The sequence below is a fragment of the Mobula hypostoma genome, chromosome 14, assembly GCF_963921235.1.
Source record: "Mobula hypostoma chromosome 14, sMobHyp1.1, whole genome shotgun sequence".
NCBI classification, from domain to species: Eukaryota; Metazoa; Chordata; class Chondrichthyes; order Myliobatiformes; family Myliobatidae; genus Mobula; species Mobula hypostoma.
Window position 1 is genome coordinate 41,541,020 of NC_086110.1, and position 13,702 is coordinate 41,554,721.

General features: G+C 41.5%; 1 protein-coding gene across 2 annotated transcripts in view; it reads right to left on the bottom strand.

The window, feature by feature from the left end:
* The window catches only part of ap1g1 (adaptor related protein complex 1 subunit gamma 1), a 92,620-nt gene that overhangs the window by 10,330 nt on the left and 68,588 nt on the right, over positions 1 to 13,702 (bottom strand). For both annotated transcript variants that reach the window (XM_063066999.1, XM_063066998.1), the window contains exons 19-21: positions 11,221 to 11,347; positions 4,816 to 4,917; positions 933 to 1,093 (exon numbers count right to left, since the gene is read on the bottom strand). In XM_063066999.1, the coding sequence (XP_062923069.1) occupies positions 933 to 1,093; positions 4,816 to 4,917; positions 11,221 to 11,347 (390 nt within the window). The remainder of the gene's footprint in view (positions 1 to 932; positions 1,094 to 4,815; positions 4,918 to 11,220; positions 11,348 to 13,702) is intronic.

Sequence of the window (13,702 nt, forward strand, 5' to 3'; positions counted from 1 at the left end):
GCAGACCAAACAACTGTGATTGGTTCGCTTGGTAGCATCGCATTTCCTCCTATGCTGCAATAGCTTCCCATTGGGCAACTGAAGGGCAGAGAAGGAACTTTGGCTGCAATGCTTTCCATAAAGCTTTACAGACCTCCGAAATTATGGAGGGGACATTTCACTTTTATGGAAAAAGATGCTTGCTTTAAACTTGTTTACCCCAAGAAAGACTACTATGACCATGAAGCCTTGCGCGGGCAGGTATGTACACATGCACGACAAGCCCGAATTGCAGAGCGATGCAGAGACATGAACGCATAAGTATAAATGCTCACAACGTGCGTAGGCCACTTGCGTAGGTTACGGCGTCGAGTTGACGCACAAGTATAAATCAGCCTTAAGAGCCAGAGATAGGATAGAATTTGAGGGATTAGAGGAGTTTACACACTTCTCACAATGAGTAAAGAAGGTCTGGAACTTAATGCCTGGGAAAGGGATAGTTTAAAAAAAAAACCCTTTCTTTTGAGGAAACCCAAACTTTAAGCTATGGACCAAGAACTGGGAGGGATTAATCTGAAGTCCACTTGTCCCACCATGCACCTGGATAAAATAGTCCCCGTGTGATGTAAATTTTTATCATCACTATCAGCAGAACAGCAGACATTTCAGTAAACAGACTTGTAGCAGTTCTAAGTGGCCAAACACAATCTTAAAATCCCATTTATAATGGGATTGGCTGCATAATCAATACTCTACGTATATTTACAATATTTTCTTGAAAATACTTCAAAACACTGTAAAGCGTTTTTTTTTTGGCCAAATTGTGACTTTCTGAAATCACAGTTCCAATTGATCATCCTCTACTGTTACCATAAAGCTCTTAAGTTGCAGCAATGTGACGAAGATATCAAACATCCATGACCCTAGTCTAGTAGTCTAAAACTGACAAATACCTTTGGTACCGCAGCTTGAAATACAAAGTCCGTCATATCTACTTCTGTGGAGTTGGTAGCGTTTATTGTAACAACAGTTACATTTGGATTCGTATTGGAACGTTCAAAATTAAAATCAATTTTTAAACCACCTTTGCTGTATGCTGTAACTGAAGGAATTCCTGTGGGGAAAAACAGTAGATTTAATGACTGTAGTTTTCACAATTTAACAATTTCCAGCTCTATGACATTAAATCTTTTATTATGGACATCGAATGTATGAACACTCATAGTATTGAATAATGCAATTTTAAATCATCCTTAAGCGCACAAATCCCTAGAGGCTAGAGACAGAATCAGCCTTCAAATTTAATCTTGCCCAGTTCCTCAGGTTGTGTTTTTCCACATCTCAAGATCTGTACATCTACAATTAGCTTTGACCAATTATTGACAACTACATGAGCTACAGTCAAAAATAGTGGATTCTGGTTAATTGGGTCATTGGTTAATCAGGGCAGCAGCTTATTTGGGACAACTCTTAAAGTGCAAAAACTGAGAAAATAGCCTAGATTATGTTTATTTGGGATACTATGTCTCTTATTTGGGACAAGAGACTGTTGCCAAACAGTTTCTAAATAGTGTCAGTCTTGTGCACTTTTGTGGTTGTTAAACAGTACAGCATGCTTAGAGGGAGCAGTTTTAAATAGACTGTTCAAAAAAAGAGTGATTTTTTTCACTGATATTCAGCAAAAAAGAAGCAGATAGAGAATTTGGAACTGTTCTGCTCACAGCGATTTCAAGCATTCAGGCTTGGAGATGCCAGAAATGGACGAGACTGAAAACAAAACGATTTCACTACTTCAACAAGTTAGAAACTATGAAAAATTTGAAAGTATTGACCATCAAAAATGTAACAATGAAAATGAAGATTTGGAGGATGAAATCATTGAAAGAATTGTATAAAAGCAATCCGTTATCTACATTAGGCATAGGCTGATTTTGTTCACTGACAGTCAAAAGAACAATACAGCGTACACTGCATTGATACCCATTGCATTGATACAAGACACAGAAGATGTCCTGGTCATCCTCTGCGCCTAGTACCATCTCCAGCCGTCTAGACTCTGTCTTGCCACTGGATCCAGATGGGAATTGGGAAGAGAGAGTGAGGCTGACGCTGCGCAAGTCTCCCTCACTTAAATCCAAATCACGCGCTAGTCTCGACACCATCATTATGGTGTTGAGGTCCTCATCGACGTCAACGATGGACGAACAACATACCCATTAGGGACCAATGCAGTTTTACAGTAGTAGTATTGACATTGTTCTAATTTGTTCTGTTTTTCATTTAAATAATTTGTTACCCAATTAAACTGCAGTTTGTCTTTTTCTAATAACTTTTTAACTATTTCCATGGCCTAATTGGGGCAGCCACTTAATTGGTCCGAAATATATTGATCCCAATGTGCCTCAATTAACCAGACTTCAATGTACTTGGTTACAACAACTGACAGGAATGCCAGACAATTTCACTTGACATTCCAAAACAAGAGACCAACATAGTCTGGACAACGCTTTTCACAGAAAACCATGAGTTATCCTTGAGTAACACACATCAAAGTTGCTGGTGAACGCAGCAGGCCAAGCAGCATCTGTAGGAAGAGGTGCAGTCGACATATTATTCTCCGTAACTTCCGCCACCTCCAACGGGATCCCACCACTAAGTACATCTTTCCCTCCCCCCCCTGCATTCCGCAGGGATCACTCCCTACACAACTCCCTTGTCCATTCGTCCCCCCCATCCCTCCCCACTGATCTCCCTCCTGGCACTTATCCGTGTAAGCGGAACAAGTGCTACACATGCCCTTACACTTCCTCCTTTACCACCATTCAGGGCCCCAAACAGTCCTTCCAAGTGAGGCAACACTTCACCTGTGAGTCGACTGGGGTGATATACTGCGTCCGGTGCTCCCGATGTGGGCTTTTATATATTGGCGAGACCCGACGCAGACTGGGAGACCGCTTTGCTGAACATCTACGCTTTGTCCGCCAGAGAAAGCAGGATCTCCCAGTGGCCACACATTTTAATTCCACATCCCATTCCCATTCTGACATGTCTATCCACGGCCTCCTCTACTGTAAAGATGAAGCCACACTCAGGTTGGAGGAACAACACCTTATATTCTGTCTGGGTAGCCTCCAAACTGATGGCATGAACATCAACTTCTCTAACTTCTGCTAAGGCCCCACCTCCCCCTCGTACCCCATCTGTTACTTATTTTTATGCACACATTCTTTCTCTCACTCTCCTTTTTCTCCCTCTGTCCCTCTGAATATACCTCTTGCCCATCCTCTGGGTCCCCCCCGCTCCCCCCCCGGTCTTTCTTCCCGGACCTCCTGTCCCATGATCCTCTCGTATCCCCTTTTGCCTATCACCTGTCCAGCTCTCGGCTCTATCCCTCCCCCTCCTGTCTTCTCCTATCATTTTGGATCTCCCCCTCCCCCTCCAACTTTCAAATCCCTTACTCACTCTTCCTTCAGTTAGTCCTGACGATGGGTCTCGGCCTGAAACGTCGACTGCACCTCTTCCTACAGATGCTGCTTGGCCTGCTGCGTTCACCAGCAACTTTGATGTGTGTTGCTTGAATTTCCAGCATCTGCAGAATTCCTGTTGTCTGAGTTATCCTTGAGTAATGTGCATGTCACTCAAGAATATTTATTCTGATTTTTCAGTGAACAATTTGCTGTAGTGAAGTTCCAGAGAGGATTAGATGACAACTGTAACAAAAAAATCCTGTCTGCAACTTCCAATTTACTCAAATCTACTGTTTAATAACTAAAGGAAACTAAGTATTTGCCTTTTGAAGAATTTAACATTTCACGCATTAGAAATGAAAGTCAGATTTAACATCTGGTTGGTCATCCTCAATACCCTTCCTCATTTGTTGAATAGAAAAGTCATATCAATTACAAAAGACCTCAGCACAATGCACATATTGTGGACAAACTACAGCTCTTATTGTTGAAAATGATAGCTTTTCTCAGGCAATGTCTCCAAGAAAACCCAGCTTTGTGGGGTTCATAAAGGGCTTCAACATAAATTTCTTTTGTAGCAATCTTACTGATGATATTGATCTTTTGGAGTCAGTTTGACAGAAATAATTGAGGTCAGGCAACTGTCAGTTATCTGTCATTACACACCTGATTGGATATCTCTGCGTAGCCTTGTTTGGATGATATAATGCAAATGACGTCAGTACTCCACTAAGGTACTTATGCCGTCATATTGTCCGGGCCTCTAAAGTCTTGTGTTTGTCTGCTTGTGAGAGCAGGTGTTGATTATGTTACCAAATCTACTGCAGATATCACTACTGTTTAACATTTTTGCTCACAATTCAACACAGAGTAACTTAAGAGGGGTTAAAAACATAAGCATGGGCAATGGTCAGTCCACTCCATCCAACAGAGGGGAAAACTATAAACTTTTATTTACTGCTATAAAAGGTTGATTAATTGCATTATATAAAGAAAAAAAAACCTTTGACGTTTTGCCAGGGTACATGGCACAGAAAGAAAACATGCAATGCACACACTTGCAATGTCACTCACTGCAAGCCCAAGGTCCAGACCCCACTTACTTCTTATTTTTCATATTACAATCTTAATATGGAGATGAACAATTTTAGATCTTAACTATCACTCCCATTTATTCTTTCACATCAGATACTGGTAATAAAAAAAGGAAACTGATTGGAAAACATTTTTTTCAGGTAATCCCTAACATCCGAGGTTCTTTGCTAGATCAGAACCTCTCACCATTCCCAACTACCCCTAAACTGAGTAGGATAGTGAAATAGTAACAAATAAAACTTGACCATCTTTTTGAAATCTAAAAATGTCTTACCCGAACTTAAATCATTGAAGACTGGCTGAGACGCTAAACCATCCAACAGGAGTGATGTCTGTGAAAACTGTGGAGCTTGGGCATTTAATGGCATGGTACCACCTGCAAGTAAAAACAATTCAGCTGACCTAGAGACAAATTAGATTTGTTGGTAACAACAATATAATGACAAGAAAATTAGGGAGAGCTGATGGACATGTAAGAACATGTTATTGAAAAACAAGTGGGGAAAATGGGACTGATGGCAATGCTCAGAAAACCAGTATGTGATCTGAATGATTTCCCATAGCTTGAAAAATACTAGCTTAATGATATAACGTACATGTTTTAAGATACACAGTAATAACCCCTTCCAAGCTAACGAGCCTTGCTGACCAATTACATCCATGTGACCAATTAACCTATTAACCCATATGGCTTTAGAACGTAGCAGGAGATTGGGAGCAACTGCAAGAAACACAAGCAGTCACGGGGAGAATGTACAAACCCATTACAGGCAGCAGTGGAATTGAACCCAGGTTACAGGCACTTTAATGGTGTTATGCTAACCACTATGCTACCAGCCCACCCCAAAATGAAACAGTTGCCCATACCTTTTGTGGAGTATCACCACGGCCTTCAACTTCGCTGAAGTCTCTGACTCCACCAATTTGAAGGGGAATTAAGACACATTCAGATATGGCTTACAGAAATTTACCTACATTTGTTTCACAATAGCTGCCTTAATGCTGCTACAAATGAGGTTTTTCATAGCATCTGTGTATACATGTACTTCAGCATATGACAATAAAACTTGATACTAACAGTCTCTTCCAGAACCAATTTCAATGAAGACAGCTTTCAAACAAGGTTGCATCATTGTCACTTTTGCCAATCTTCCTCACTGCAAATTTACACCACACTTACAAACTACCTATAGGAATGGTGCTAATTTTCTGAATTTATGGGGAACTGTTCAAACTAAGGCAGTAACACCCTAGAACTGAAGTCAGTTGACCTGTAGTCTGCAGGAAAGTTAAATTCATCTGTGTAGACTTACAGGTCAAGAGAAGCTGAGAAGATGGGCCTTGCACATGAGACCCACAAGACCAAATCTACTGCCAACCTGCCTCTGCTGTGCCACACTGCTCCAACAAATAAGGTTCCTGGTGAGACATGATCAAACTTCTTATCGTGGGGTTTAGCATCTCAGCCAGTCCTCAAAGTATAAGCACAACTGAGGAAACTGGTGAGGGCCAAGGTATGGTTAAGGAAGATGAAGAGCACTTATAGGACTGCTTTGAATCAGTGAACTGGACAATATTCAGTGATTCATCTTTGAATCTGAACAAGTATGCCACAGTTGTCACCGATTTCATCCAGGCCTGTGTGGATGAGTGTATGCCTTCAAGAACATACCAGATATAGCCAAACCAATACCATGAGTAAACCAGGAGAGGTTAATCTGAGGGCTAATTCTGTGGCATTCAACACCAGTGATCCAGAACTATACAAGTAGTCCAGGTATGATCTACAGAAGGCTATTTTAAAAGAGAAATAACAATGAGACACAGAATCAGGTGCATGTTAGCTCTTGCAGGGTTTGCAGGCCATTATACCCTAGAAGGTGAAACCTAACATCATGAATGGCTTTGATACTTCACTCTCAGATGAGCTCAGCACATTTTATACACGCTTTGAAAGGGAGAATAAAACTACACCTGTGTGAATCCCTGCAACATCTGGTTACCCTGTTATCTCTGTCTCTTGGTTCCAATGTCAGAACATCTTTCATGAGGGTGAACCCTCACAAGACGTCAGGCCCTAATGGTGTACCTGGTAGGGCACTGAAAACCCGGTGGGAGTGTCAAGGACATCTTCAATTTCTCACTGCTACAGTTGGAGGTTCCCATCTGTCTCAAAAAGGGTACAAGAGCAGGGTGAGCTGCCTCAACAACTATCGCCCAGTTGCACTCACATCTACTGTGAAGTGCTTAGAGAGGTTGGTTATGGCCAGAATCAATTCCTGTCCAAGGACCAGTGCAATTTGCCTTTCGCCACAATAGGTCTACAGCAAAAGCAATCTCATTGGCTCTCCACTTGGCCTTGGATCATTGGACAATAGCAATACCTATGTGAGGCTGCTATTTATTGATTACAGCTGAGCATTCAACACAATTATGCCCTCAGTAGTAATCAACAAGCTCCAAAACCTGGGCCTCTGCAACTGGATCGTTGACTTCCCCAAGGGAAGACTACAGTCTGTGCACATCTAAAGTAACATTTCCTCACTGACAATCAACATAGATGCACAAGGATGTATTCAGCCCATTGCTCTACACCCACAACTGTGGGTTGTGGGTTCTCTCTCTCTCTCTCCACCCACAACTGTGCAGCAGGACACAGTTCAAACCCCAACTGTAAATTTGCCGATGACACAACTATCATTGACAGCATTTCAGATGGTGACGCGGAGGCGTACAGGAGCGAGATAGATCAACTGGTTGAGTGGTGTTCCAACAATAACCTGGCACTCAATGCCAGTAAGACCAGGGAACTGATAGTGGACTTTAGGAAGATAAGTCGAGAGAACACACACCATTCCCCACATAGGGATCAGCAGTGGAAAGCATGGTAAGTTTCAAATTCCTGGTGTAAGTATCTCTATCCTAGGCCCAACATACTGATCCAATTACGAAGGCAGCACAACAGCAGCTATATTTCACTAGGAGTTTGAGGAGAGTAGGTAAAAGACTTAGAACAGCTTGTACTGGAGTCTACCAGAGAGAACACAATTCTAGATTTAGTGTTGTGCAATGAACCAGATTTGATCAGGGACCTCGAGGTAAAGGAGCCATTAGGAGGTAGTGACCATAATATAATAAGTTTTAATCTACAATTTGAGAGGGAGAAGGGAAACTCGGAAGTGTCAGTATTACAGTTGAACAAAGGGAACTATGGTGCTATGAGGGAGGAGCTGGCCAAAGTTCAATGGAACAATACCCTAGCAGGGATGACAGTGGAACAGCAATGGCAAGTGTTTCTGTGAATAATGCGTAAGGTGCAGGATCAGTTCGTTCCAAAGAGAAAGAAAGATCCTAAGGGGAGTAAGGGGAGGCCATGGCTGACAAGGGAAGTAATGGACAGCATAAAAATAAAAGAGAAGAAGTATAACATTACAAAGATGAGTGGGAAGCTGGAGGATTGGGAAACTTTTAAAGAGTAACAGAAGGTAACTAAAAAGGCAATACGCAGAGAAAAAATGAGGTACGAAGGTAAACTAGCCAAGAATATAAAGGAGGATAGTAAAAGCTTCTTTAGGTATGTGAAAAGGAAAAAAATAGTTAAGATCAAAATTGGCCCCTTGAAGACAGAAGCGGGTGAATTTATTATGGGGAACAAGGAAATGGCAGATGAGTTGAACAGGTACTTTGGATCTGTCTTCACTAGGGAAGACACAAACAATCTCCCAGATGCAATAGTGGCGAAAAGACCTAGGGTAATGGATGAATTGAAGGAAATTTATATTAGGCAGGAAATGGTGTTGGAGAGGCTGTTGGGTCTGAAGGCTGATAAGTTCCCAGGACCTGATGGTCTGCATCCCAGGGTACTTAAGGAGGTGGCTTTAGAAATCGTGGACACATTGGAAATCATTTTCCAATGTTCTATAGATTCAGGATCAGTTCCTGTGGATTGGAGGGTGGCTAATGTTGTCCCTCTCTTCAAGAAGGGAGGAAGAGAGAAAACAGGGAATTATAGACCGGTTAGCCTGACGTCGGTGGTGGGAAAGATGCTGGAGTCAATTATAAAAGATGAAATTACGACACATCTGGATAGTAGTAACAGGATTGGTCCGAGTCAGCATGGATTTATGAAGAGGAAATCATGCTTGACTAATGTTCTGGAATTTTTTGAGGATGTAACTATGAAAATGAACAAGGGAGAGCCAGTGGATGTAGTGTACCTGGACTTTCAGAAAGCCTTTGATAAAGTCCCACATAGGAGATTAGTGGGCAAAATTAGGGCACATGGTATTGGGGCAGAGTACTGACATAGATTGAAAATTGGCTGGCTGACAGAAAACAAAGAGTAGCGACTAACGGGTCCCTTTCCGAATGGCAGGCGGTGACCAGTGGGGTACCGCAGGGTTCCGTGCTGGGACCGCGGCTGTTTACAATATATATTAATGATTTAGATGAGGGAATTAAAAGTAACATTGGCAAATTTGCTGATGACACAAAGCTGGCAGACAGTGTGAAATGTGAGGAGGATGTTATGAGAATGCAGGGTGACTTGGGCAGGCTGGGTGAGTGAGCAGATGCAGTTTAATGTGGATAAATGAGAGGTTATCCACTTTGGTGGTAAGAACGGGAAGGAAGATTATTATCTAAACGGAGTCAAGTTAAAAAAAGGGGAAGCACAACGAGACCTAGGTGTTCTTGTACATCAGTCACTGAAAGCAAGTATGCAAGTACAGCAGGCAATGAAGAAAGCTAATGGCATGCTGGCCTTCATAACAAGGGGAATTGAGTATAAGAGCAAAGAGGTCCTTCTGCAGCTGTACAGGGCCTTGGTGAGACCACACCTGGAGTACTGTGTGCAGTTTTGGTCTCCAAATTTGAGGAAGGACATTCTTGCTATTGAGGGAGTGCAGCGTAGGTTCACAAGGTTAATTCCCGGGATGGCGGGACTGTCATATGTCGAAAGATTGGAGCGACTGGGCTTGTATACTCTGGAATTTTGAAGGCTGAGAGGGGATCTTATTGAAACATACAAGATTATTAAGGGATTGGACACGCTGGAGACAGGAAGCATGCTCCTGCTGATGGATGAGTCCAGAACCAGAGGCCACAGTTTAAGAATTAGGGGTAGGCCATTTAGAACGGAGTTGAGGAAAAACTTTTTCACCCAGAGAGTGGTGGATATGTGGAATGCTCTGCCCCAGAAGGCTGTGGAGGCCAAGTCTCTGGATGCTTTCAAAAAAGAGATGGAGAGAGCTCTTAAAGATAGTGGAATCAAAGGTTATGGGGATAAGGCAGGCACTGGATACTGATAGTGGATGATCAGCCATGATCACAGTGAATGGCGGTGCTGGCTTGAAGGGCCGAATGGCCTACTCCTGCACCTATTGTCTATTGTAAGTCATAAGATCTGCAAATTGCTATAGAGGTACTGCATTCTTACTGGTTGCATCACCATCTGGTATGGAGAGACCAGTGCACAGGATTGGAAAAGACTGCAGAAAGTTGCAACTTCATCCAGCTCTATTATGGACACTAGCCTCACTGGCATACAGGACACTTTCAAAACATGATACCTCAAAAAGGCGGCATCTATCATCAAGGACCCGCTCCCCCATCACCCAGGACATACCCTCTTTTCATTGCTCATCAAGGTGGTGATACAAGAGTATGAAGACACATACTTGACGCTTTATGAACAGCTTTTTCCCCTCTAAATAAAGCTTTCTGAATGGACAATGAACCTATGTATACCACTGCACTTTCCCCCTCTTTTTGCACTTATTATATACATTTCTTACTGTAATTTATAGCTTTTATGTATTGCAATGTACTGCTACTGCAAAACAAATTTCACAACATATGCCAGTGATATTAAAGATGGCATTTGAAGATACAGATCAAGCCTGACAGCCTAATGTTTCTGACTACCTTGAGAAGGAAACAAACCTAGCAAAATACCACAAAGGTTTCACAAAAACCTCCAAATTGAATGGAAGATAATGAATACAATGTCAATCCTCTTCCTGCCATTAAGAACCTGGTTACTCTCTGGGCAAGCATCTTCCTTCATATGCCAGACACGAGGCACCTGAAACACACAACTACCTTGAGAGCTGTCATGGAAGGAGATCATCCGGTGTATGGATGAGCTCAAAGCTTCCATGAAGTGCAGTGTCACAGAAGAACAATGGGAATTTCTAGTTTGTATGCAGTAGGATCCAATAATCAGGATTTTCCTCAGAATAATCTGAATAAAACTATGCATCTTCTCTCCAATTTTCTGCACACTTTACTCATGATTTAAAATAGGGCACTTCTCTTGGAAAACATGTTACAAGTTCCCCATTATGTTCGTGTTTTCTCCCGCCATATTCACTTTCAATTGAAACATACAATTGTATTCAAAATGTTAATTCATTCTGATGAGGATCTTTCGGTCACTTGTTTATTTCCTCCATCTAACTTCACACTTTGCACATCATCTCCCGCTACATTCAGCTCATCTATAAGCCTCAGTTTCTTTATCTTTAGCTTAAAAGTAGTACAATTCAAATGATCTATTTATTTCTGCATTATCTAAGATGATTAAATTATTTGTAGCAACTTTTTAAACCTGTTCATGCAAAATGTCAAAGTTCTTTGGGTCTTACACTTGGCTAGAAAAAATTCACATGAGGCTAACCTGATAAATCCAGCCCTCCTAGCAGATCTAGAAGTTCTCCACCAGCTGAGTTTGGTTTACTGGGTGGGAGAGTCTGAATCACTGGTGTCACATCACTTCCCCCAAGCAAATCCAATAAGTCATTAGCCTGAAAAAGAAATCATATTGAACACATCTTCATGTTCAGAATTAGGTAATTAATTTGATTGTAATGCTTCCAAACTGCAGAATAGTGGTCCACTGAGATGATGAATATGGGTATCAAATTCCTTCAACACCCAGATCACAGTCCATTTCAAGGTTTAATATATTTGTGCCTCTGCTAGTTCAAAGCCTTACTTTTAATTAACTGCAGAACTCACACCATGAGACAGTCGAAGAGTCGACATCACTGGTCAATTACAAAGATCACGATGCAAACTTAAACATGTCTTAAAATGAATACTGCAAAATGCCAAAGGGTTCAAGTTCTTAGTCAGAATAGTACATTTGAAAAGCTTTCGCAACCAAAAGGAACTACAAATTCTGTTTGACTTTACTTTTTAAGAGTCATATGGCACTACAGTACAGAAAGATGGCCCTATGGCCCATTCAGTCCATGCTAGCCTGGCCCGCCTAGTTCCACCAGCCTACACTCGAACAACAGCACTTTCATCCACGTACCTATTCAAACTCCTCTTAAATGTTGTAATTCAGTCCACATCTGCTACTTCTGTCGGTAGCTTGGTCCAACTCGCACCACCCTCTGAGTGTTGCTCCCTCTTAGATTCCCCTTAAATAGATGTTACCAGTTAAGAGTGAAAGTTGAAATAATTTAGTCTCACTAAACCTGAGGGGAAAAAGCCTGCATGCATTCATCCCATCTACACCGCTCAATTTTGTAAATGATATCCCCTCATTCTCCTGTTCTCCTGTTCTCCAGGGTACAAAATCCTAACCTCCCTATAACGCAAGTCCCAGCAACATCATTGTAAGCTTAATCTATACTCTTTCAAGCTTATCGATATCGTTCCCGTAGGTAGGTGACCAGAACTGCGTGCACACTTGAAATTCAGCCTCAACATCTTATATAACTTCAAATTGTGTACTCAGTGGCCTGATTTTTAAAGGCCAATGTGTCAAAGCCCTCATTACCACACTATCCATCTGTGATGCCACTTTCAAAGACTGATGGATCTGTATTCTCAGAACCTTTTGTTTAGAACTTTACTATTCACTGCACAAATCTTATTCTGGTTTTCCCTTCCAAAGTGCCACTCCTCACACTTATTTGCATTAAATTTCATCTACCATTTTTCAGCCCATTTTTCCATCTGGTCCGGATCACACTGAAAGCTTTAATAGCCTTCCTCACTGTTCGCTACACCCCCAATCTTGGTCTCATTTGCAAATTTGTTAATGCAGTTTACCACGTTATCTAAATCATTAATATAGACGATAAACAATGGACCCAAAAACGATCCCTGTGGGACACCACTAGTCACAGAGACAGTCCCTGGATTTTCCTACTAAGCCAATGTTGAATTCAACTGACTATTTCATCCTGGATGCCAAGCGACTAAACCTTCTGGACCATTCTCCAATGTGGAACTTTGTCAAAGGGCTTGGAAAAGTCCATGTAGACAACGTCCACCAACTTTTCTTCTTCAACCTTCTTCACAACCTGCTCAAAAAGCTACAATATTAATTAGACGTGACCTTCCACACATAAAGTCAGATTGACTATGCACAATCAGGACACGTTTATCCAAATACATGATATCTTGTGTCCTTTAGATTGCCTTCCATAATTTACCCAAACAGCAAGTTACATTTTACAATACTTCAAGTGAACCTGTACTCACCCAAAACGGAGAAAGCTATAACTTCTCTAAAGTTAGCTAATGTTTCATTAAATTTCAAAATGAACTTTATGGTACTAATAATGTAGTTTTCATTAAAGATAAAAATTCACATAACTAAGTTTGTTGCAAATCAGAAAAACAAAAAAAATTTCCTATATAATTTAATCAAGTTCAGTTGTTATTCAACCATACATGAATACCCATGAATACAACCAAATAAAACATTATTATCATGGGGCCAAGGTGCAAAACCCAGTACAAACAATCATACACAGCACAAGACACACATAGTCGTCTGCCCCCATCATTCACCCCAAAATCAGTGGATCAGATTTGCAGCATTCTACATTAAGAAAGTCCCAACAGGATCTTGCAATCACAAGTGACTAGGACAATTACTTGCTGCTAGACTGTACACCTCCTTCGCGTACCGACTCCCGACTCTCCAACACAGACAGCAACATAATCCACACCTAATCCAGCTCCTTCAATTTCTCCGTCAATGAGCAACTCGCTGATGGGATAGACCTGTAGCAGTTTGACGTTCTTGATGTCCAGCAGGGACTTGTGATCGTAAAAAATAAGTTTAAGACAACACCACCTTTGGTTGGCCCCACAGAAGTTGCTGCATGAGCATGCAGCCATCTTACTGGAAGTCA